This window comes from Podarcis vaucheri (assembly GCF_965113315.1).
Source record: "Podarcis vaucheri genome assembly, chromosome: 13".
NCBI classification, from domain to species: Eukaryota; Metazoa; Chordata; class Lepidosauria; order Squamata; family Lacertidae; genus Podarcis; species Podarcis vaucheri.
Window position 1 is genome coordinate 14,465,460 of NC_138751.1, and position 26,130 is coordinate 14,491,589.

Here is a 26,130-nt window from a genome sequence, read left to right on the forward strand (position 1 = left end):
CGGAAGAACTGAGTTGAGGGGTTGTTGCTGCTTTTCATCATTGCACATCTGTATAGGTGATATCCTGTAAGGGGCAGGGTTTTGGGGCTTAAAGACAGTTAGAAAAGGGAGGGGGCAAAAGGCAAAAAGGATGTCCTTCGGTTTCTGTTGGAAGCTGCAAATAATAAAAATCTTAGCGAATTAAGCGTTTCATTCATTCCAATATTATTATCACATTTTCCTATAACTACTGTTATTATCTGCCAAGTTCGTTTGCTTTCCTTCACTTTGGAGAGAAAGAGAACTGTAAAAAATACAAAGGTTAAGAAATACAAAAGAAAGCAAAAAAATTAGATTACCAGTCAGATGAAAACAAACTTGACACAAAGACATCAGATTTAGAAAAGAATTATTATTATATATATTATCAAAACCACGCAGATTACTACTAGACTGAAAAAAATGGGAAAACCATGGGGAAAAAACTTTAAATTCACCATGTGCTATTTGATAAAAGAACTTCATGAAACTGACTTTCAACATGTGATGAACATGTCCCCAAACACAAAATGACCTATGAGGAACCAAATAAATAAATGCTAAAACACACAATTAATAAGTAACCTGAAGTAATCTGTTTTGGCATTCTAACATCCCAAATGAAAATAAAATAGTGTTTCTTGATGTGACAACATCAACTGTAATGTTAATACGGGAAATGAGTTAATACCAAGAAAAATGAATGGCAATTTAAAGTTGTGCAGGTACCTTGCACTAGCCAAAATGACAGAATTAATAAGAAATGCTCAGGCAAAAAGGTAAACAAATACCATTCACCAAACAATGTTTGGTTGTGCTTCGATTAACTTCATAGACATCATGGGGAAACAGATTAAATAAATGAAAACAGATTATTTGTAACTTTAAAAAAAGTGTCAAAGCCACAAAGAGATGGAAGTCAAACTGTAGCAGGGATTCAGACTTGTTTCACAGAACAGAAAGAAAGTTGCTGTGGGAGGAAAAAGGGACAAACACTTTGTTATCGGGGTTCACATATCCTGTTAAAAGGGAAAATTATTTCATGTGAGAAGCCTGTCAGGAAATGCTGTTCCTAAAATTCCCATTGAGGGGGGGAATGCTCTGATATTTACCTGTGAAAAGAATTTGGCATGTTAAGATTTGGAACCTGGAAAGCTCTTGACTTTTGATGGGCTAGTTTTTTTTGTTTTTTTTGGTTTTTTTTTAGCCTTTTGTCTTAAGTAGCCCCTGGAGCAAAGACAGATTAAGGGTGATTTCCCTCAATGGTTCCTCAATGGTTCCAAGTTTTCTTTTACATTTGGAAGAAACCTCCTCTCCCCCCTTACAGTTCCCCCCTTCCTCTCTCTCTCTTCTGTAGCTGATCTAGCCTCTGTGCATGCGCAGAGTTCATATCTCGGCAAACCTTTTATACTATAGAAAATGTTGCATCCTTTGGCTAAATTACCATTTGAATAAGGGAAAGGAAGGGTAAGGAGTAGATTTTGAAAACAGGGTTTGATTTTAAACAAAAAGAGAAACTCAGCAATTTAAGTATTCACCAAAGCTAGCAATTTCAGCCCAAGCAAACTGAGACTGCTTCCTTTATGTACAGGAAAGGGCTATCATTATTGGTCATTTTATCTGGTCATTCGCGGAACAATCAACCGCTCTCTTATTTATGAGTAAAAATGGCCAGTCAGAATTCATAGGATTTTTTTTTTAACATTCTCAGTCATTTCAGCCTTACCATTTGCAGACAAATTATCCTGCCCTTTATTTACAGGATTGGTCAAGGCGCATTCTACTTGACTATATGAATTTTTATGTGCTTAAACTTTTAGTAGACTTTTAAGTTTTATTTTTTAAATAGACAAAATGATAAACACTGTAATCACTTAAATGCCTGATATCACCAGTTCTGCTTCAAACATCACGAGCAAATCTGGGCTAAATTTCAACACATCAGCTACAAATTGGGAAAGTTGAAAGGGACCTGGGGTCATCTAGTCCAACCCTAAAATACAGGGTTCATAGCAAGATTTGTACTACCAGAAACACACACATTCACCTCTCACCTTTAAAAACAAAGAGCAAATCTGGGCTGGATTTCAACTCATCAGCCACAAATTGGGAAAGTTGAAAGGGACCTGGGGTCATCTAGTCCAACCCTAAAATACAGGGTTCATAGCAAGATTTGTACTACCAGAAACACACACATACTTATGTACACAGACACAACTGGGGAAGAGATCACAAGCCATGCGCCTATCACAAACCATGCGCCTATCATGTACTAAGGAAGAGGAAAATAAAAGTACCCAACCCTTTTAGCAGATCTTGAAGCTAGTTTGAGTGAGAGTTTTTTTACTTCCTTAGACTAAAGAGTGAAAGTTCCTAGATAAATTATCTTTAAAGACTGAAGTGAACATTTTTCCTAAGATAGGGAGAGGATCTCTTATAAAGCATAGTTAAAACAGCCATAGATTTGATTTAAAAGGAATACAAGAGTGAACAATTTTTCCTGAACTTGCAGAGGAATAGTAAGCCTAATCTATGCCCCCCCCACCTTTGCAGTTTCCTTTAAAGGAAGCTTACTCGGGAGTAAATTTACCTGGCACAGAATAAGAAGGAGAAGGAAAAAAAACCTGAAAGAGACAGAATGAAATAAGGGGGGCATTTTCTAAGAAAAGAGGCCAGGACGTCTTATAGAGACTGATATCAGGAGCCTTACAATAACTCTTCTGTCCAACCAGATCAAAGTTAAAACTGGACTCACATATTTTTCTTAGAAGGAACACCATACTTTCATAGGCATATACTTAATGAAGTACATACACTGCATTTTAGCTTGAGAGAGCAGTTGGCTCAACTAGGCTTTTGCAGCAGAAACATTTGGTTAACTTCTCCTTCCAAAATAGACTGGAGCAAACTCAAAAGTTACAACACAACATCATTTACCATTACACTTAAAATCGCCCTCCTCACTTAAACTAGAGGAAGGAGTGGGGTAATCCCCCTTTCAGAACACAAGTAGCACGTATACAGGATTTCACCACTTGGGAGGGAAACTCTCTTTTAGAGCCTCTCTCAAATAACAAACATTTGCACACTCCATTCTCCATTTTGTTTTGTTTTAAGATTGATAAGGCGCAACATGGCTTCCTTAGATTTGAGATTTTTGAAGCAAGCTTGCAATTTAAAACTATGTGCATTTTAAGAACAGTCTGTGGATGCCGAGGCCAATGTAAATACAAACCCTTGAAATATTTCTAAATCTTTGAGTACATCTCTTATTCATTTTTTTTTTTTTTTTTTGCCTCTGAGCACCATTAAGTTTACAGTTTCATGTTCTAGCTTTAGGTTATAGTTTAACAACACAAATTTGATGTGTTCAGCTCTCCCTAAGAGTTCACACCCTGATTTTGTTGAAGGATCCCTGAGGTGGCCACTGTGCCCTGGGTTCTAGGTGGTGGGCCTAAGCCACCCACTAAAAGTTACAGCGGTCTCGTACTTTGTACTTGGAAAGACCATTTTGCCCCTTTATTTTATTTTATCTTTCCCAATTGGAGATGACAAGCTGGAGGGGCATATTAGAATCCTCTCTGGGGCAAAAAGGCTTCATGGAAGCTTTGTTGCCAGGAGGAGTCCAGCTAGGGTGTTTAGTGAGCTCCCATTCTTTCATATGTTATTATTGGGCTTTTTTTTTTCCGTTAATGAAGTACGGTAAAGACAGAAAGAGTGGAAACACACACACAACGGAGGAAAGGCAATGGGAAAGAAAGGGGGGACAGAAAAAAAAATATCCTTTCAGTACTCAAAGTACCCTTGACTAACACAATTCCTACATATCTACAAGCTACAAACTCATTTCAAGAAATCTTATACATGAACTCAAACTCCAGCCACGGGACTCCTTGCCCGAGAAAACTTCAGCCACGGGACTCCTTGCCCGAGAAAACTCCAGCCACGGGACTCCTTGCCCGAGAAAACTTCAGCCACGGGACTCCTTGCCCGAGAAAACTTCAGCCACGGGACTCCTTGCCCGAGAAAACTTCAGCCACAAAACTAAAATTCCTTTTCCTCAGCGCTGCTTCACAAGACTAGTCCTAGTGTGGGGCCCCACTTCGTGAACCGCCCCTTCTACCCTCCACAACAGCCTCCTGCCTAGCCTTTGAGACTAAGTTTGGGCTCCCTACTGGACGCCTGCGCGTGCAGTGCCAGATTGGGGGTCCGAGAAAACAAAGTTTTGAAAGGGGAGCAAACGACCTTGCGTTCTCACATACCCGGGTCATCCCTAACAAAGGTCACCAGGCAGGAGGGGCAGCTTCATTTGCAGAGTTAGGGTAGGTGGAGAGTAAGAGAATACTTGAAAGACTCCTCTGGACGACTCCGAGAGAGGGATGTCAGAGAAACAGTAAAAGAGCCACGCTTTCCCGGACTCAATTCCAAGACGGAAAACGGGGGAGAAAAGAGATAGAGAGATTAAGACGTTCCTGGACGACCCCGGGGGGAACGTCGGAAAACAGCAAAAGGTACCACAATTTCCCCGGCCCAGCACCGCGTAAGAATTTGTGGGGAGAGAAAGGGAAAGGTTTTGACGTTCCTAGACGACCCCGAGAGATAACGTCAGACAGAAAAGTTCCGCGATTTCCCTGGCCACCCTCCGAGGGGGAGAATCGGGGGAGAAAAGGAGAGAGAGAGAACGTACCCGGCCGACTCCGAAGGGTAACGTCAGAAATGAAAGAAGGAAAGTCTGGCTGTCGTGGGGACGTTACTTTTCCACCCCCCTCCCAATGTATTTACTTCAAACCATACTCACGTTCGAAGATGTCCCCCCGCAGATCTCAGGATCCTTTTCTTTTTAGCCGGCTTGACCTCGCCTTTGCTCCCCTGGTTGAGCTTTTGGTGACGATTGATTACCGCCCACAAAGAGGAGGCAGGGAGAGGAAGAAGGATCTCTGGGCTAAGGTTGCCCAGTGGCGCCTGATCCCCTCTATCTCCCTCCTCACCTCTGCAGGAGAACCAAGTGTCCCTTCGTGGTCGCCAACTGTTAACGGAAAAATCTGAGGGCTCCCTTGGACAAAAAGTAAAGACACCAACCAGGATAACTTGGAGCAAAACAGCAGCCTGTAGGCTTGGCCTTTATTGAACTGTTGCAACAGGGTTCCCTTCCCTTGCAAGAGAGAGGAAAGACCCAGAACAATGGGCTGCAAGACCTTATAAAAACTTTTGAAATTCCCCTCCTCTAGGTCAAGCCCACCCCCAGAAACATCATGCATACATTACAGAAAGGAGGGGTTGACATCATGCATACATTACAGAAGGGGTTGACATCATGCATACATTACAGAAAGGAGGGGTTGAGGGAGGAGTTGTGGTGGTAACCTGAGTGTCCAGTCACCCAGCTGGTTCCTCCTTTCCCCCTCCCCATGAGTACTTTCCAGGTGACAATGGGGAGTTTGCAGTTTCCTGCCCCCAGAGGGAAGATCTGATCATTGTCCTTTGTTTCAGCCTGTGGTGAATCCACTGTTCTTTGTGATTTTGATGGTCTTCTGTCTGGGATTATCAGGGTTGACATAGCAACTGGGCAGGGCTCCTGTGGATGTGCTGGGATGGTGAAGGGATTATGGCTGACCAGAAACCAAGCACCCCCCTTTGATAGTCCTTGTCACATGGAGTAAAAAATGGAACAGTGCAAATCCGATGTATGGTTGATTTTCTATGAATTTATAACAGAAATGTGGCATATGTAGTGTGTGAGTGTGAGTGAAGTTTGTGGAAACAGAATGATTGGGGTGGGGGGGTTCCTGCTACAATATGTATAGTTTGGGGGGGGTTGCCCCTCCAGCAGATATAATGCACATGCAGCCCACTACCAAAATCAGCACAATCACTTTTGTGACTTTTATAATTTGTCCCCACAAAACACTTCATCACAGTTTCTTCAAAGGGCCTTTGCTGCACAAAGTGGTATGATATTGCTTTAAATGTATAGCAGAGGGTGGCCCTTTAGCAGATGTTTGATATGCATGAATCAGCAGGTTAAGGTTTCCACCAGCAGGAACACAAGCATTGTCTGCAGACTGCCTTTAAAGCTGCAGTGGCCCTTTTGAAAATCTGGCAAGGGCCTTGCAATAGCATTAAAAATCCAGGAATAAAAGCCGGCAACCCCAACAGGGAAAGTGAAGTAATGTGCCTTAAGAGCAGGATTAATCACAGCCGTATTTTTTAAAACAAGCAAAACACCGCCTACGATAACGTGTTATAAGCTAAATAGTGGGCAGCTTAATTGTTGTGTACACATCATTTTGCAACTCATCGCTTAATAGAGAAGCTCTTGCATTGAACCCTATCTAGCACAGGGGGTGGTGAGCTTTTCTCAGAGGGTGGGCTGCATTCTCTTCTGAATCTAAATATTACCCTCTTTCTCCTCCAGGCAGTCAAGCAAGGGGTGTTAACAGAGTTCAAGGCCTGCCAGTCGAAAAGGTTCCACCCCAATCAAGGCTGAAGAATTCAACTCTTGCTTCTGATAATTTCATCATATTGAAGGAAGTACGGGAAATCCCACTCTCGCCCACAGCATTTTGCCTCTCTGCTTGTTCCTCACAGAAGTACTTGCCTTTTAAACAGCTGCACAACAGGCAGCAATTCAACAGATGCAGCTTTAACCAAGCATAGTGGAAATGCAGTGGTGGTTTAAAAACAACACTGCTGCCCTTTGGTTTTTGCTTGGTGTGGTTCCATTAGAAGCACCAAGCTGGTTCACACAAGTCATGGTTATTTCTTGGTAACTGCAGCATCAAACGGTATTAACACCTCAGGCAGAATTCTCACATTGCCTCCCTTGCAATGTTTTTTCAAGTGAGCCATGTGTATCGCATCGAATCATAGGACAGTACAGTGGTACCCCAGGCTAAGAACTTAATTCGTTCTGGAGGTCCGTTCTTAACCCGAAACTGTTAGCCTGAAACACCACTTTAGCTAATGGGGCCTCCCGCTGCCACTGCACCGCCAGAGCACAATTTCTGTTCTCATCCTGAAGCAAAGTTCTTAACCCGAGGTACTATTTCTGGGTTAGCAGAGTCTGTAACCTGAAGCGTCTGTAAACTGAAGCGTCTGTAACCCGAGGTACCACTGTAGAGTTGGAAGGGACCTTGAGGGTCCTCTAGACCCTGAAGTATAGAGCAGGGGTGTGGAAATGAGGTATTGCCAACCTTTTGGGGACCATGAGGCAGGTGAGATGACTCAAAATGGCTGCCACATCACCTACACCAGCCACCGTCACAGTCACTCTGAGAGGGAAGCTCTTTGCACCGCTCAGTTCAGAACAGAGGTTGGGTGTCAAGTCTCAGCATCCAATGAAATGTGAGCACATTTAAGGGGTGCGTTCAATGTAAGAGAAGCTCAGCCACAAGTTGAGCAGGGAGACAGAACTTTCTGTTGTGCCTTGTTGGGGTTTTTTTGAGGGGAGAATCACTGGGACTTTTTGCAAGCACTATAGAAGGTGGGTAACCTGGCAATCATTAGCGGTCCTTTTAGGCTACGGCTCTTATAATCAACACCTGGCCATGCTGGCTACTGTTAATGGGAGCCGGAGTCCAGTTAATGTGCAAAGGACTGCCAGCTCCCCTTGCCCATGCTGCACAAGCTCAGAGAAATCACGCATGCATGTGCGAACCATTCCTAGAGTTCCTGCCCCTATTAAAGCTGTGCAGCTGATTCCACAGAAAACTGGGGAGGCGTCTCAGGAGTACTGATACGGCAACTCTGTCGAAGAATCAGCAGGGATCTCCACACTAGCCGTATCTAAGGGCGAAGGCTGTTTGCTCCTCAGAGAAGGAGGAACTTCTAAGATGCAGGCCCTGAGGTCTGCGTAAGCCTGAGGCAGCGTCCCGACGCTGACCCAGCGGTCATGGGTCGGGTTGTAGCAGTGGATCAGGTGGGTGTCGCGATAGGTGTTGTGGCTGTAGCCTCCCATGATGTAGAGCTCTCCATCCAAGACGGCGGAGGCGGCGATGACGTGGGCCTGTGGCAGAGGGGCAAGAGTGGTCCACACGTCCAGGCCCGGGCTGTACACTTCGCAGGCCAGCTGGTCGGCATAACCCCCATGTCCATCCCGCCATCGCAGGCCTCCCGCCACGTAGAGGTGCCCACCCATAGCTTCCATGTTGTGGCCTGCGCGCTCCTCTCGCATCATGGCCAGAGGGATGGGCGCTGCGCCCGGACGGTACTGGATCAGGGAGGACTGGCAGCGGCACGAGCCGTCACTGCCCCCAGAGACGTAGATGACTCCGTCCAGGATGCAGGCTGCGTGGCCACAGAGCGGAGCGGGCAGAGGTTCACATGGCCTAGTGGGAAGGAACAGGGAGGAAATGTATATTATTCACACAACACGTAGTTAAACCATGGCATTCATAATGGCAAGAGGTGATCCCCCGACCACAGCAACAATAGGAGCATCACAGTGTCAGCCCTTTCCTCAGAAACAGTCAGTTCCCCACAGCGTGTTGGAATATGAAGGTCTTCATCGGCTGGCGGAAGAACACAAGGAGGGAGCCAGTCTAACTTCTCTAGGAAACTACAATTCCCAGAGTTTCTTAGGGTAAGCCACAACCGTGTAAAGTGATGTGATGCCACTTTAAAAGTGTGTCCTAAGTTTCTAGCATCTGTACAACCTGAAAATTAAGGCAAAATGTACAGGCACTATTGTTGTCAATTTTTGTGCTCCTGAGAAACTTGTGTTCCTTGTTTCAATATTTTACTTTGTCACTCTCTCTCACACACACACCCAAAATCATTTGTTAGCTGGGTCCCACCTCAGTCTTTTACTCCCCGGGTTAAAATTTATCCAGTTCCTTCACTCTTGGACTTGTTTTCCTGATGGTTACCCTCCTCTGAACCCGTTCCATGTGTCTATATGCAGATGAAAATGCTGCACCCGATACTGGACTCCAGGTGAGGTTTGACAAAGCCCCCCACCCCCCAACACACAATTCCTCACCTCCAGGCATTGGTCTGGGGGTCATAGCACTCCACTGTATCCAGGCAGTAGGCATCGTTGGAGCTGCCTCCCAGGGCATAGAACAAGCCATCCTGGTAGAGAACCTGGAAATAGCTCCGGTGACTTGTCATGTCGGCCAACCGCTCCCAACTCCCACAGAGAGGGTCGAACCTGCAAGAGGGGAGTGTCAGGGAACAAAGATGGCGCTTGGAAGCAACCCCACATCCCCACAACTCTGAATCTGTTCCTAAAATTAAAGGTTCAGAAGCATCCCTCATTATGTTGTCTGTCCTTCACATCTTTCCACCTTTTCCACAGTGGCTTTAGAACATTCATGTCAAATTTCTGGACAGCCGAATGCTGCCAAAGGCAACGTGTCCCTTCCTGTTTGAGGAACCTGATCAGAGAGCAATGGATTGCTGGAAGGGCAGCACACCAACAATCTATTTTTCATTCTCTTGAGCCAGTCAATCACCAACATCCAGGGCGTATGTTACTGGAACCCAGGGATGGGCCAAAGCCTAATGGGGCTGCTGGTGGTGGTGGAAGCTGCAGCCAATCAGGACTGAGACGCGAGGGGGTTTTCTAATCTTTCTCACTGCCTGTGTACCAGGCTTTGATTGGCTCCCAGCCCAGATTCCTGATTGGCTGGAGAGCCCTATAAAACTCTACAGGTCAGGCCAGCACCAGTTATGGACATTCTGACTGCTGAACACCTTCTCTGACACCTGCTTTTGACACCCACCCCTCTTTTGCCCCCTTATCACCCTGTTCAATAGACTTCTTCTCCAAACATCCACCTCCACTCTGGCCTACGCAACTGTACTGATGATCTCCCAGCTGAAATACTGATTCTGAAGACCTGTTTATCCTTCCCATGCCCCACCCACAACTCTTCTCACATCGCGGAACTTGCAACCTGGTTCTTTCCCTCTCACCCACTCTAATTCCAAAGGCAAGAATCCTTGTCTCACTTGAACACTGAGCACATGGTGTCCCTGGTCCCATAGTAGTCCTTTCCACCAAAGATGTACATCACGTTGTCCTTGACTGCCACAGCATGCCGGAAGCGTGCCCCCTCTGGGAGCTCCCCAAGACGACGCCACTCAACCTGCTTGACCAAACCGATGCTGCTAATGAACCGGTGGGCGAACCATAAGTCCCGGCTAGGGCTGCGAGTGGCCATATTCTTTGCCAGCGTATCTCCTCCGCTGATGGCGATCACCTTCTCTGGGTACCTCACCCGGCAAGGGAGTTGCTCCAGCTTGGAAGGGCCTGGCGGGATGCTAGCTAAGGATTCGACCATGAGGCTATAGAGCCGACCTGGGGAGGCCATCATTTCTACCGCGCGAACCTGTTTGAGCTCCCGGGTGGACATCAGAGGGAACCTGATGCAACGCAAGACTTGCTCGGCACGGTCCATCCGTCCATCCCGGTCAGCTTCCAGCCACCGGACAGCTCCTTGGAAGGCCTCCAATTCATTGAGGATATAGAGGGCATCAGAGCTGAGGAAGTGCACAAGCTGGCTGGCCGGAAGGTCCAGGAACTTGGGCGTCCTCGTGACCTGAGCAAAGTTCCTCAGCACAAAGTTCTCTGCGGCGCTTTCCAGATCATGAAGGTCGTAGGCACGTGCGAAGGAGAGGACATCCAAGCTGGATTCGGGAGTCAGCTTGTGGCGGAAAAAATCCAGGCAGAGTTCCAAGATGCCGGAGACCTGATACTGGAGGGCAGCCTGGGCAGCATCAAAGAGGTTGTCCCATCCGCCTGCCAGTGTTCCCGAGTAGACGAAGGAGATGACCAGGCCCAGATCAGTTGAGGTGAAGCGTGTGCAGAGAGGGGCGTCCGCCTGGCGGGATTCCTTCATGCCGCTGGTGAACATGCCGTGGAAGAACTCGCAGCCGCAGGCCAAGGCTAATCGGTGAACTGGAAGGAGGGAAGATGAGATCAGGGGACCCAACAGCCATATAGTCCCCAACCCAAAACAACTAGCCTTCCCATTCCATCCCACCTCACAGATCCCTTTCCTATCAGTATGTGGGGCTTCCCCTCAAGCTCTGCCTTGTTCACCTTGATAGATATCTTCCTCAGCTTTAAGCTCCAGGTCCCAGCCGATGCCTTTCTCATAAAGCTCCTCCAGGCCCCGCAGTGTCTCCCATTTCTCATCCTCTGGACTCAGCCTGTCCTCTGTCTCCATCCCAATCAACACCGCCTTGCAAATCTCGGCCACACGAGGGACGCCCAGGGCCTCTGCAGCATCCAAGATCTCCCCAGCCTTCTCCGGTGTGGCCTCCAGCTCCCCAGTGTAGGCAAAATTCAAGATGGCCTCCCAGCCGCATGGTGTGGTCACGCCATCCAGCTCCACCTTGCCGTGCTCCCCACATTCCAAGCGTTGCCGGAAGACCGAGCTCACTGCAGCAAGGACAGCGCTGTGGGCGTCGTAGTCCCTTAGGCCCAGGGTGACAACCACGTCCACGAGATGGCGCTGCTCTCTCAGCTGCTGAGCCACAGCAAAGAACCCATCGGCGTGGCCCTCATTCCGCAGCTCCAGCTGCTGCCCCACAGCGCCCTCTGAGGGGCTGTCGGTGCATGACATCGCCTCTTGAAAAGAAGACTGACCTGGGGGAAGAGAAGGAATGGAAATCATAAGGCAATGCAGCACTGGGGAATCATAGAACTGCAGAGGGGAAGGGACCCTCGAGGGTCATCCAGTCCAGCACCCTGCAATGCAGGGATCTCAGCTAGAGTATCCATGGAGGGTGGCCATCCAACCTCCAATGAAGGAGAGTCCACCACACCACCTTCTGAGGGAGTCTGACCCAAGCCATGGGCTTCGTGTTGCAAGAAAGGAGATTCCGACTAAACACCAGGAAGAACTTTCTGAAGGTGAAGGAATGCCATAGAACTGGAGACGGAGATGCACAACTACATCCCAAAACAAGTAACCCAAATTTAAAACACTACCACAGTCCACACCGCAATTGCTTGTGTGGTGACAGAGCTTCTTTTCCTGACAGCTGCAACCATGATAATATTTCACACAAAGAATAAAAAAGATTTCGACTATAAAATATTCTAAAATTGTTGGCTAAGGCGGCATACACACCATGCATTAAAAGCACATTCCTCCCAAAGAATCCTGGGAATTGTAGTTTACCCCCTCACGGAGCTACAGTTCCCAGTGCCCTTAACTGTCCTGGGTCCCCCAAACAGAGGCTCTTTCTTGTCCGTAAGTTCAGAGAAATAATAGCAGCAGACACTTGACTCGGGAGTCATGGTTCAGGGGTTCAAGAGCAAGCAAGAAGTTCAGAAATGGATGGAAACTATTCTCCGCGCTCCACCCACTAAGCTTTTAAAGAAGAGGTGCAGCATGCTCACTTGCGAGACTTGTTCATTTTGCGGCAAGGTCAGGGTTGCAAACGCACACTCCGGGTGGGTGAGTCGGATCCCATTTGCAAAAGCAGCGCCTGGTTTTTAGGTAGCAAAACCAAACCCTCCCATTCAGTCACTCTCACCTCAGGTTCCATCCCCCCACTTGGCTTCTCCAAGCCCTTTCCTGCCTCCATGGAGGCTCTGGGCTCTGCAGGAAAATCAGCCAGCAGGCTCCATAGTTCCCTGTACTGATTGTTAAAGCACTCTGGGAATTGTGGCTCTGGGAAGCGTATAGGGGTCTCCTAACAAACTCTCAACACACTTAACAAGCCACATCTCCCAGGATTCTGTGGGGACAACAACAGGGAAGCAATGACTGTCTAAAGTGATGCCGTTGTGCTTTATATCATAGGCATCGAGTTTCGCTCAACATTGTGGGGGCCCATTGCACATGTATGACATCACACATGTGGCACCCCCCCCCCCAACCTGGCCAGGCCGACTCACCCCGCCATCCCTCACTGACCCACCACCAGCTGCCTTAGCTTTGTGAAAGGAGCGTGCGGAACATAGATGCTTAGCCCCATGCGTCCCTTTGACGATCCTCAAAAGGACACAACAGGACCAAGCATCTTCATCCTGGCATGTCCTTTTGAGGATTTCCATGGGATTTGGGGGGACGGATCCCAAATCTTCTTAAATATATTGGGAGGAGGCCCACGGCCCCTGTAAATGGCACCCCTGCTTTATATCTATGGTGTGAATGTGTCCCGTGTCTCCTCACTGAGACATTTTGCTGCCTGAGGCGAAGGATAAAATGGTGTCTGTACTGTTCCATGTGGAGAATCTAATTGAACTGGCACAACTGACTACTATTTCAATATTGGCAAAACCGGTATTCTCCACTGCACCTGAGGCAACAAGCTACTAATGGAGAAGCAGGCCAGGCCTCACAGCTTTGTTCTCTAATACAGAAAACTACAGCCAGGAGCCTTTAAAGCCCTAAACAACCTCGGTCCTGTATACCTGAAGGAGCATCTCCACCCCCATTGTTCAGCCCGGACACTGAGATCCAGCGCCGAGGGCCTTCTGGCAGTTCCCTCACTGCAAGAAGCCAAGTTACAGGGAAACAGGCAGAGGGCCTTCTTGGTAGTGGCACCCGCCCTGTGGAATGCCCCCCCACCAGATGTCCAAGAGAAAAACAACTACAGTACCAGACTTTTAGAAGACACCTGAAGGCAGCCCTGTTTAAGGAAGCTTTTAATGTTTAATAGGTTATTGTACTTTAGTGTTCTGTTGGAAGCCGCCCAGAGTGGGCAGATGGGCAGGGTATAAATAAATTATTATTATTATTATTATTATTATTATTATTATTATTATTATTATACTGCTGAGCCCCCTGAAACCCATCCTTGAACCTGAGGTGGTTGCCTCCCAACACAGTGTTGTGGACCAAAGCTGCCTCAGTGGAAAACTGAATCTATTTTCACACCGGTAACATGGCAGGATCGTCCACTTCTCTCAATCACCATGTGTCTCTCTCCCAAATGAGAAGAATGGCTGGAAAAGGAAGGGGAAACTAGCCCTGCTGCCAGCCTGCCTTCTAGCACCCTCATTTTCCCTGCAGTTAACATTGGAAAACCTTTGGCGGGGTGGGTGGGTGGGTGTTATGTAGATGATGCATAAAAAGCATGTGTGCTTTAATTACAGCTGCAAAGAGTGTGCATGTTGCACTTGCGTGATGTGTGTGTGATCCGAATCGGAGAACATGCGGTGAAGCTGTGTGCAAATTTCTTGGAAGCCAGAGTGATCACAATGTTCTAGCCAGTGCGGCATTTTTGTGGTGTCTCCTCAGGGACATACCTGTGTTGCTGTAATGTGTTGCACATGCATGAGTGTGTTGTATGACTCAGTTTGCGAGGAGGAGGAGGAGGGCTGGATGTCCGTTTGTGTTGTGCTTTCGCACCTGGTACATTCTTAGAAAACTGCCGTAGGCGCTTAAGTTGCAAAACCTTAGGCTGAAATGCGGTTAAGACACCTGCCTTTCTTGAGAGCTTAATTGGGGGAAAGGCAGTGTGCATATATCCAAATCCCATAGGACAGTCCACCCCCCACAGCTAACCCTCCCCCTCGCCCCACAATAAAGCTCTTCCTAAATACTCCCAGCATTGCTGAGTTGCTCAGTAACTGTCCTGCGGGGTCCCAAACTCAAGTCTCTCACCTGTTGGGCCTGTTCAGACTGAGGAGCTTTCCTTAGCCTAATGAAGAACCTGTAGCTGGAGTGTTGACCTCTGGGGAATTTGGCCCACGTGGAAACTGGTGAGGTTAATTATAGCCCGGCCTGAGCTATTGAAGGAGGAGAGGGCAGGCAGAAATCAAAGCCAGATGTAACTGGTCCAAGGAACCGAAAAATTCAGGCTGAATCATTCAAGTCCCGTTCCCCCCCCCCCTTTACAGCACCTTGAACATTGCTGGGAATGTTTACGTCGCTAAAAAGCTAGAGATTATGGAATGTGGGGCTGGAAAAGACAGGAAGCTTTTTATATGTGGCATTTTTCCAGCATCTGAGGCTGACCTTTAAAGCATATCTTTGTCCCCTACAAAGAAACTTGAGGACTGTAGTTTGTTAAGGGTGCTGGGAGTTATAGGTCTGTGAAGAATAAACTATTTTATTTTATTTTGCAGCGGCAGGGTGTGTGTGTGTGGATATGCTTTGAATGCTCTTCCACAGTCCGGTGGGCATGCAGCCACAAATAATATCCTCCTTTTATCTTATATTCAGAGCTTATGGAATTCTAAGTAAGGTGATGGGGCAATGATCCGGGGGGGGGGGGTCTCTTCAAGTTCTCTGATTCTATGTGACTGGAGAGCTGAGCCTCTGGAAAACGTGAGGAAGGAGCAGAGTACGATGGAGGCGGCTGAGCTGGGGACAGAAATGTGCCCAGGTTCTGGCCTGAGATCTGGGAACGGAATGAGAAATAAGTATGGGCGTGCCCTCTTTAGGACAGGGCTGCACCTCTGGAAAAGGGCTCTTTAATCTCCTCTTCGCCAGCTTCATTTGCATCATAGGGGAATTCCCTCAACAGTCTCGGAAAACTTTTTGTCCGGACTGGTTTTTCCAATGGGCCATAAAGAGAACAAGGGGATTTGCATGGGGGTGGGGGAAGAAACACCTGGAGCATGAGTAGGCAAACTAAGGCCCGGGGGCCGGATCCGGCCCAATCACCTTCTCAATCCGGCCCACAAACAGTCCGGGAATCAGCGTGTTTTTACATGAGTAGAAGATGTCCTTTTATTTAAAATGCATCTCTGGGTTATTTGTGGGGCATAGGAATTCGTTCATTTATTTCCTCAAAATATAGTCCAGCCCCCCACAAGGTCTGAGGGACAGTGGACTGACCCGCTGCTGAAAAAGTTTGCTGACCCCTGACCTGGAGCATAAACACAGAGAGGAACTGAGATGAGTTGGGGGAGAGAAGGCAGGTGGAAAGAGGAGCCCTTCGTTTTTTATTGCTTTCAAATCAAGTTAAGAAATAAGTTAACGAAGATACTTACATATAAAGTGGTACCTCGGGTTAAGAACTTAATTCGTTTTGGAGGTCCGTTCTTAACCTGAAACTGTTCTTAACCTGAAGCACCACTTTAGCTGATGGGGCCTCCCGCTGCCGCCATGTGATTTCTGTTCTCATCCGGAAGCAAAGTTCTTAACCCGAGGTATTATTTCTGGGTTAGCAGAGTCTGTAACCCGAAGCGTATGTACCACTGTATATGGAACTTGCTCCCCCAGGAGGCAAGTCAGGGCCACCAACTGGGATGGCTTTAAAAGAGGATTGCATAAATTCGTGGAGGAGATCAGTGATTACTAGCTATGATAGCCATGCTGTGCCCTCTGCAGTTGCCCTCTGCATCTGGCTGGCTGCAGTGAGAACAGGATGATGGACTAGATGGGCCATTGGCCTGATCGTGCAGGCTCTTCTTAAATTCTTATGCATGCATGCGCGCGCACACACACACACACACACGTGGATGTAGGTGTAAGTGTATACTTCTGATAAAATTAGTGGGGGGGGGAGAGAGAGAATTATCTGGGGTAAAACACATATCAGTGCAAAATAAAAACAGGAACCAGTGTAAGTTCTGGTGAATTACAGGCTTTACAAAACTGGAAAAGGGTTAGCACTAGCAGTCATCTCCAATATATTTTAAGGAGGTAAAGAACTACAAAACTTTTAGAAGACATCTGAAGGCAGCCCCATATTGGGAAGTTTTTAATGTTTGGCATTATGTTTTTATTTGTGCTGGAAGGTGCCCAGAAACTCGCCAGATGGGCGGGGGCGTTGTTGTTGTTTGTTGTTGTTATTAAACAGGGCTCATTCTTTTCCCTCTTACATTATCCCAAAGTATCCTGCTTGGAGTTACAGACTCCCATATACTTCATATACCCCTCTCATAATTGAGGGCACCCTTTCTTTCTCCTCCCACCCCTCCAGTACTTGGCATAAAGTATCCTTGTTGCTACAAACCATACGCAATAATGATTTCTCTTTCATCTTTTGGAACAGCGTCTCTCAAGTATGCTAATGAAAACAATTTGGGTTGAGGACATCATCTGCGTTCCAAAATAATTTGGATGTCCCTTACAATACATTGCCCAATACTTCCTTGCGACACACAGCTAGCACACCAGCGAAGGGACAAGTCCATCAGCATTTCTTAAAACATTGCACTGCAGATGGGCCGCGGGACAGTTTGTTCTTTGCAGATGGCCTCGTTTTCTTCTCTCCAATGCTACAGCCACGTGGGTCACAATTAAAACTCGGCTCCTTCAACATTCTGGTGACTCATTACCACACACACACACAAAACGTGGGGCAGAGGGGGAAAGTGGCGTTTCTAAGGAGGAGGTGGGCATTGTCAGGTTTAGACCTGCTCTGTGGCATAGCTTGAAAGCTGTCTCAGGGCAGAACTGTTTACCCATTAACATGCACATTTGGTGCAGTTTTCTCGGAGCACAGAAGGAGTAGAAGACGTGAGGTTTCAGCACTTTTCTTCTGGAACGCACGCTTTCAGCATTTCCCCATTAATTCCGGCTGCATACACGAACAGGGCTTCTCCCAAAGAAGCCTGTGGGTTGCTAAGGTGAAGGGAAATGTAGCTCTGCCAGGGTTAAACTCCAACTCCCAGGATTCTTGGGGGTTCTTTAAATGTATGTAGCCTTTTATTGCTGGCTATACCGCCTCCTGAAACAGCACTGTGGGTTTTAAACTCTCTGACGTACAACGAAGAATTAAACCAGAGGTCAGCAAACTTTTTCAGCAGGGGGCCGGTCCACTGTCCTTCAGACCTTGTGGGGGGCCGGACTATATGTTGCCATGATTATGACCCGCATTTTTGGCAAAAAAACCTTATTGGGACCAACCCCAATGTTGCCTAAATGTGATTTTGGGGGGGGCTGTTCCCTCATACACCATCCTTATTGTTTCTCTCGTAAGGCGGGGCGGGGGGCTGAGGTAAGTGCGCCATTCCTGTCAGCCCTGGAGAGCGTGTGCGCATGTGTGGGTGAAGGGAAAACCATTGGCCATGCTAAGTCAGGCCGGCACCGCTCAAGCAAAAATGTTCTTTTCCCCGTGTGAGGAAAGACAAGGCAGCAGCGGCTATTTACCTTTCCATCGCTTGCACCGTGTAGCTAATGAGCAGCTTCCCCAGCAGAGTGCAGAACTGCTTTGTAGTGCAGCCGCCCAGGCGCTCCCCGCTTCCTGTGGTGGGGAGCGCCACCACCACAGACACTGGCGGGCGTTGCTCCTGAGGCGGCTGTAAGGCACTGCCACAGCAACTGCCCTTCCTGAGGTCAGTCGCTGGCCACTCCATGGTGGAAATCTAAACTGTTGTTCCTTTTCCCTCTTCCCCACCCCCCCACCCCAGAAGAAAAGATTGTTGTGTGCGACGGATGGAGAAGGGGTTTGTGTTGAGCAGCTCCCCACCTCACTTTTGACCCCCAAGTCTGGCTGAGTTGCAAAAACCATCGCTCGTGCACGCTGTGCTGACTGTCTGGATTCCCAGACCGTCCCCGGGCCGGATCTAGAAGGCAATTGGGCCTGATCCGGCCCGCAGGCCTTAGTTTGCCGACCCATAAATTAAACAGTCTCCTGTACTCCCTATTTTGCAGGCAGACTAATGTGCTCCCCTCAAGATGTTGTTGAACTACAGTTCCCATCACCCCTGACCGCTGGCCTTGCTGTGAGGAGCCAGTGTGGTGCAGGGCTTAGAGTGATGGATATGGGGACCTGGAAGACTATGGTTCAAATGTGATCTGATGTTTTAATGAATTTTTAATCTTTTGCTGGAAGCCGCCCAGAGTGGCTGGGAAAACCCAGCCAGATGGGCGGGGTATAAATAATAAATTATTATTATTATATAATTAAATTCAAATGCCAACACAGCCACGAAGCTCACTGGGTGATCTCAGCCTATCCTGCCTGCCAGAGGCCTTACAAATGTGGAACCCGAAGGAGTGCCAATTCCATCAACCGAAGCAGTCGCGAGAGGACACGTGTGGTGGTAAGGCAATCTCGCTGGCAAACTGGTCCTAAATTTCTACACAGATCTGCAACAGTTTAAGGACACATTCCAGCTAGGTTAAACTACTCAGGATAGGAGGTCCAGGGAAATTTCTGAGGGCTAGACAGAGAGGCTGGAGGGGGGTAAAATTGTATATGGCTCCTGCACCAGCCCATTCTTGATGTAGCAGGTCACTGGTTCAATCCCTGGCATCTCATGACATGGCTGGGAACATCGCCTGTCTGAAAAACCCTGGAGAGCTGCTGCCAATCAATGTAGGCAATGCTGAGCTACATAGACCAATTCCCTGACTCAGTACGAGGCCTGTTTCCTATGTCCACCCTGCAAGAGGAAAGAAACAGCAGCCCCCACATCTTCTCTTATTCTGGACCACAGAGAAATGTTTTTACAGCTTCCTCAACACTCAACAACCCTCTAAGGCAGAGATTTCGCCTTTTGCACCTAACCAGTTTCAGCCGAAGGGGTGCCAGGGAGAGTGTGAGACTCATTATTTCATCAAAATATGTGTGTGGTTATTACCACAAAGCAAGTGCCGGTAACATGCTTTCCGCCTCCAGGGTGTGTGGAGTCACTCAGTTTACAGGTTGCTCCCTACGCAGCCTGCCAAAAAGCTCTGAGCCTTCTGCAAGCTTCCTCTGGCCTAGACAACCTGAAGGGGTGTTGTAAGAAGAGAGCCTCAGGCGGGGCGGGAGTTTCGGTGCTGGTGCGTGGGCTTGTACATGCTGCATGTGTGCAAGAGCATGGCAAGGGGGCGGGGACATGGATTCTGCCCCAAGGATTAGGCCTCATCCCGTGGGTTTATCAGATGTGAATCACATCAGTCGGAAGCGCGTTCCTCTTTGCACTTGTGAGTTGGCGTGCAGCGCTGCAGGGAGGTGAACCGCCATCAAGTGTGTGGTCTGTGCGGCTTCTTTTGAGTGAGTAGAAGAGTGGATTTGGGGTTGACCTCCCGGTTGGTGTGTCACCAAGGCCTGTCCCTGTGCCTTGCAGCTGTGGAGAAAAACTCTCCAGGTGCCACTTTTTTCGCCCACCTGCGACTGATGCAGTTCTACCTACAAGAGTGCTTTGAGAGTTCGACTTTAATGCTGTGCAGCAGGCAGAAATTTAACAGGTGAGCCTTATTTATTTCTTCGTTCCCATGCCATTGCATTCTTGTGCTGAATGTATTCCTGTCATGGAGGCACCTGACAAAGAATACATGGCAATCCTGAGGCAACATGGCCCAATGGAAAACAGAAACCCGCAGGGCACCTGCCCCTTTAAAAGAAGGAATTTCAGTAGGTTGCATAGGAAGGGGCAAAGCTGTCTATTTTGGTTTCTTTCAGTTTCTCATTTTTCCAGTCTTCAGTTCACCACATAAGTTTGCTTAACAAACAACAAAAAGTCATTTTAGTGTGAATTTCTCCTAACAGACACTATTGCATGCCGTTTTCCCTAATATACACACATCTGCAAACCAATGTCCCCATATATAACACATTTTTAAAGGTCATTTTCACCTAATGCATGCCTTTTGAGGCACACTTTTTACCCTGACATATTGCACACATTTACTTGGTTTGGAGAACTGCATTGCAAAATTCAGAGAATTGCACCTTTCGAAATATACGGCTAGTCCAAATTTTCGCAGGGAAAACCTGCTGAATCGGAAAGCTACCAATAGTTTTCTTTTCTTGCATTGCTTCAGAAATAGGTAGGTTCACTTTTAAATGTGAGCTGAACGTGAACTACCCCCTCCCTAAGCAGGTGTAGGTTGTTGTGAAAGCTTCACCTGCTGAAATTCCCTCTTTTACACAACTATTAAAGGCGCAACTGCATTGCTTGTGTGCGTGCGTGCGCACATCTGGTCACCCTTCGCTGAGGTCCTGGGAACATTGACCGTGTGTGTGTCTTGGCGTGAGTCATGTGTTCTGTTCTTCCTGTGTGTTCCAGAGGTGGGGAACCTGTAACCCTCCAGATGTTGTTGGATTCCAACTCCTTCTCTGAATGTCCATCTCCCATCAGTCCCAGCCAGCATAGCTGATGGTCAGGGATGAGAGGGGTGTGTGTGCAGTCCATCAAATCCAGAGGCCCACCTGTTCTGGTTCCTGTTGCGCACCTGCAATACTTTCAGACCCATTATCATTTCCCTTCCTTTTGGATTGTTGACCTGCGGCTAGGTAATTAAGGGGACTTACATAGGGAAATTTGCTTCAGAATAATTTCTGGTGCTCTAGAGCAGCTGTCTGCAACCTTTTCAGACCCACTTAACCCAAACATGCATATATATTTTTACCCATTTCTTGTCTGTCTTTCTTTTAAACCATAGATTTGTTTGGTGGTAGTGCTGCTGTTACAGCGACCCACCTCAGTTTTGGCTGAAATAGTGGGTCCTCAACCCACCCACTGAAGACCAATGAAACGCTGATCCAACTAAGCATGTTTATTCTCCTCAAATGCAATAAACAAAGCTAAAAGCTTTGAGACTGCTATGATCCTCTAATATTGGGCTATAGAGTAGACCCACTGAAATTAAGGAACCTAAGTTATTCATGTTAGTAATAGAAAGCCATTTCCATTAACTTCCATGGGCCTACTCACTAGCATTGGGTAAAACTCTTTTTTGCATTTGTATTGGGCACCCATTTGTTGCTACTAATGAGCTTACGAAACGTAAAATTCTCTGCAGAAATATAAAGAACCACACACACAAAAATCCCAGCCTGCATCACTGCTGCTGTGTGAAGCTGCCAATTGGCGAGAAAATAATTGGGCATCTGTGCCTTAATATTTTTTTCAGAGCCTGGAGATTTTTTTTTTTTTATGTTTTCTTGTTCATTGATCTTTTATATCTGTACTCAGCCCTTCCTCTCAAAGCAGCCCAGCGGAGCAAGCACATGAGTGATAAGAAATAAACATGCTGCTCAGTAAGGTAGTAGTTATGTGTGTAAGTGCTGCTTTTAATTACATCACTATCTCCCCTAGTACATCTTCCAAAACGAGAGTCATCTAATTGCCGCTTTGCATATTATGTAACGTTTGGCTTTATGCTGCGTTGCCAGCATTTGCCTTTAACCAGGAATTTGTTCTGCAGAGGTGAGCGGAGGATAATCCCATCCCCCTCCATGCCCTGCAAAGCTGATAATTGTTCCATTATGAAGTCCAAATGTAAAAAAAGGGAGGCATGCCTCCACCAAACTGGTGCCAAGTTAGAAAACGTAGCTCCCCTGAGAGTGTGGAAAAGCTAAAATACAGTCCATAGGCAAGGCCACCCGAATGGGCTGTCACTCGATTAAAGGAATATGGATTGAGTTTTAACAGAGCAATCCGTTTATTATGTGGGACATGATTATACTGCCCTTCCTCCAATGAGCTCAAGGTGGTGGGCTGTTGTCTTCCCTCGGCCTCATGTTATTTTCACAACAACCCTGTGAGGTAGGCTAGGCCAAGACAGAGAGCGAGCAGCTGGACCAAAGTCAGCAAATGAACTTCACCGCTAAACTCTTTTAACCTAGATATGGGGAGGATTGTTGGTGGACTACAAATCCCATCATCCCTGACTTCTTCCATCAGGAGGGCTCCCTGACACCGTCCCCTCCAAGGGAGTGGGGTACGTCACCTGTTGGTTTTCTAATACAAATGCTATAGGAGCATTTCCAAAAAACAAGGTGGCTGGCAGCCCTTTGCCAAGAAAGAGAGGCAAGGCACATGGAACCACCTGTGACCTTTTCAGGCATCCGAGAGCTACTCAAATAATAGAGCCGAGCAACTCATAAAAACTATTTTCCGACACCACCGTCTGCCTTGTATAACTTTATGGGAGAGAATCCCCAAGGACCAGCCCTTAACAAACGACCACGTCGGATGGCTGGCTGCCTGCCTACGCTACACAACAGCAGCAAGAGTTTTGATGCCAAAAAGGGCACATGTATTAATTATTTCATTTCGACAGGTAAATATGCATTGCTTGTCGCCACAGGCCATTGCAAACAGTGTGGGCGAAAACATGTCTACAGAGACATAAAACACAAGCTCTCTAGGGGTTTTGTTGTTGTTGTTGTTGTTCTCATTTAAACATACAAACAAGAGCTAAAACAAATCCTTTACTTATTAATAACTTCTGGAGAATGCTCTCAGATTAATGAGTTGCCTTGTTTTGCTGAAAAGAGAATCCTATTGCTTTCAACTGGCCTGGTATGTACAGAGTAGAAGCTGAAAAATATGGCCAGGTCATGTGTCGTCTTTCCCCCCCCCCCTCCCTTTATCAAGTCATATTTGCCTGCAACCCACCCCAACAACACCTATTCATGAAGGGATCCTCTGCACACATCCAAAGACTACCTTGAATGTGCATCCCTCAACTTAACTGCTAAATGAGCCTGGCTTAAGTTTTCCAATCAGGTAGACGCTGATTCGAGGAGAAACGTGTCCAGCAGCAATTTATCTCTCAAGAAACTACAGGGCAGGTACGGATTGCGGCTAATGCCATGTGTACTTGGTTTCAGGGGACATTCCCAGACCTTTCTGGGGATGCCAGGAATTGAACCTAGGACCTCTTGCGTGGGAACCACTGAGCTCCAAAAATTTCTTTGGTGTGGATTGAGCTTCGGAGGAGAGGATAAGCCAGGGGTCTGCAACCTGCGGCTCCGGAGCCGCATGTGGCTCTTTCACACCTTTGCCGCGGCTCCGGGGCGGATACTAGTGAGGGGAGGAGGCGCATTGTGCACCCCGACACTCCCCACTATGGTGAGCGCTGTACTGGCTGTGACGTCGCATGGGGGCGGTGCGTGCATTAGTCACGCACCGTCCTGACGTCACCTTCCCACCCACCTGCCCGCTACATTGTAAGGGGCATGTACGCTGGTCATTGCATTGAAAGGGGGCATGTACGCTGGTCACTGTTTTGAAGGGGAGTGAAGAACACACACACACACACACACACACACACACAAAAGGTAACTTGTTAATTTAACGTTTATTTCTATGAGGAGGAGTAATTCGGAGGGGTCAAACAAAGAAATTATAATAAAAAGTGACAAAAAAGTTATTTTTATAATGACGAGTTTTGCGGCTCCCAGTTTTTTTTTCCTTCGGAAATGGGTCCAAGTGGCTCTTTTTGTCTTAAAGGTTGCAGACCCCTGGGATAAGCCAATGGGCAGGGGTGATAGTGACAGACATTGGCCCACCTCTAAGAACTTCCCCAGCTGTCCCCCCAACCCTGAAAAGAATATGGAGATAACTTGCCCTATGATTGTACTTCGTGCGGCGCCCCTCCTTTAAAATTTGGGGGGCATTGGCTCCCCGGCTCCCCAGATGATGCCCCTGGCCACATTCTTTCCCCCACACAAATGTTTGAGAAGATAACTAGAGCCACACAAATATTTGAGAAGATAACTAGATAACTGCAGGAATTGGGCCCCTTCCAGAAGTAATTTCAGGCTCCTACTCTACATTTTAACACTACTAGATAGATGATAGATAGATAGATAGATAGATAGATAGATAGATGATAGATAGAGATACAGATGGAATTAGGCTATAGCCCAGCTTACGTACAAGGATATGTGGAGGAAAATGAGGATTACATTATTCTCAACTGCTCAGTAAGAAGTACGACTGTTCCTGCCTTCCCTAGGGTTCTGGGCAATGAGTGCAAAGAAGCTGGGTTTATTGGCAGGTGCTTGGGCACATTTTGTTAAAATTCTGTTTTTTTGGGGGGGGGGTTGGAGCCTGTTGAAGACCTTCCTCTTTCAAGAAGCCCTTTATAAGTTGCTTTTAATGCATTTCATTGTTTTATAACTTTATCCCTTGTTTGCCACCCTGGGCTTCTTTGGGTAGGGCAGGCAGGGTATAAAGCAAGCAAGCAAGCAAACAAACAAGCTTATTACTTTAAACATCTTTAAGTGAAAAATATCAGGTCACCTGCTGAGGTTAGTTTTTGCTCTCCTGACTTACAGTGTGACATGGTGCTTTTAGCTCCACCCCACCCCACCCCAGAGTTTAATAATAATAATAATAATAATAATAATAATAATAATAATAATAATAATATTCACTATCCCCCGGCTCTTCTTTCTTAACAAAATAGCTTCCTCTGCAGATGAGCTCCATGGAAAGCCTCACTTTATTATTTTTCCATACCAAACTGCTGCTAAAGGCATGAGGAGGAGGCCAGGCTGTTGTTGTGGTTGTTGTTTCTCTCTCTCTCTCTCTCTCTCTCTCTCTCTCTCTCTCTCTCTCTCTGTGTGTGTGTGTGTGTGTGTGTGTGTGTGCCTTGGTGAAATCCATGCAAAATATCAGTGCATAACAGGTACACAATGAGTTCTCACACAGGGTTGGCTAGGCCGGCTAGGGCCCGCTGTCGCCCTGCGTGAACTGATGGTGCACCCTAGATAAGAATCAACGAGATTGCCGGTTTGCAGAGGCAGCAATAAAAATCTCTCCTGTTGCTGGCAGGTAGGCAGTCATACATGAAGCATTTATGCATCAATTGCTTCAGGTGTCTTGTTGTACAGTATGCCTGCGGCATAAGATCGGACCCTCTTACCGCTGAATCCCTGTCTTTATAATACTGTTTTTACTGCTTGTTGTTGTTGTTTTTTAATAGTCTCTCTGCTTTACTGCTTTTACATTCATAGAATCATAGAAATGTAGAGTTGGGAGGGTTATCCATGCCAACCCCCAGCGATGCATTATTATATACTGCTTAGAGTTTTTACAGTACAGTGGTACCTTGGGTTAAGAACTTAATTCTTTCTGGAGGTCCGTTCTTAACCTGAAACTGTTCTTAACCTGAGGTACCACTTTAGCTAATGGGGCCTCCCGCTGCTGCCACCTGATTTCTGTTCTCATCCTGAGGTAAAGTTCTTAACCCGAGGTACTATTTCTGGGTTAGCGGAGTCTGTAACCTGAAGCATCTGTAACCTGAGGTACCACTGTACAGAAATCCTTCTAATTAAATCCAGACATATAGCACCTTTGCACTTGTACATATGAGTCATCCCAGTATGTGTGGCTCATGGGGTGCAGGAGGTAATTGGTCCCCTCCATGGGCCGCCATTTTGTATCTGGCTATGCCCCTCCCCAGCTTCCCTCAACACTATTTTGCAACTGGTTGGTGGACCTCGGGGTGCCATCAAAGAAGAAAGCAGCTCCCACAAGTTCCCACATCTTACCCACATCATGGCACCCAGGACTCTTTTGTG

The 26,130-nt window shown here is 47.1% G+C and overlaps 3 protein-coding genes across 5 annotated transcripts in view; 1 reads left to right on the forward strand and 2 right to left on the reverse strand.

Annotated features, from left to right (window-relative positions):
* Positions 1-26,130, reverse strand: part of OSGEP (O-sialoglycoprotein endopeptidase) — a 101,109-nt gene that overhangs the window by 1,183 nt on the left and 73,796 nt on the right. The window lies entirely within an intron of this gene.
* On the reverse strand, positions 6,408-12,605 carry KLHL33 (kelch like family member 33). Its single transcript, XM_082196183.1, has 5 exons — positions 12,511-12,605; positions 11,066-11,614; positions 9,973-10,921; positions 8,999-9,169; positions 6,408-8,345 (listed from the first exon to the last, which is right to left on the reverse strand). The coding sequence occupies exons 2-5, from the start codon at positions 11,589-11,591 to the stop codon at positions 7,742-7,744; spliced, it is 2,250 nt and encodes a 749-aa protein (XP_082052309.1). The 5' UTR covers positions 11,592-11,614; positions 12,511-12,605; the 3' UTR covers positions 6,408-7,741.
* The window catches only part of LOC309517113 (solute carrier family 12 member 3-like), a 33,664-nt gene continuing 27,299 nt past the window's right edge, over positions 19,766-26,130 (forward strand). The window contains exon 1 of the mRNA XM_082196169.1: positions 19,766-20,057. The gene's annotated coding sequence lies outside the window, so the exon portion shown is untranslated. The remainder of the gene's footprint in view (positions 20,058-26,130) is intronic.

What these genes read in the sequence shown, in the direction of transcription:
- KLHL33 (XM_082196183.1), bottom strand. Translation starts at nt 11,591, where the DNA reads ATGTCATGCACCGACAGCCCCTCAGAGGGCGCTGTGGGGCAGCAGCTG. An exon ending in TGAGGAAGATATCTATCAAG is followed by an intron (nt 10,922 to 11,065) that starts GTGAACAAGGCA and finishes CCCTCCTTCCAG; the next exon opens with TTCACCGATTAGCCTTGGCC. An exon ending in ACCATGTGCTCAGTGTTCAA is followed by an intron (nt 9,170 to 9,972) that starts GTGAGACAAGGA and finishes CCCCTCTTGCAG; the next exon opens with GTTCGACCCTCTCTGTGGGA.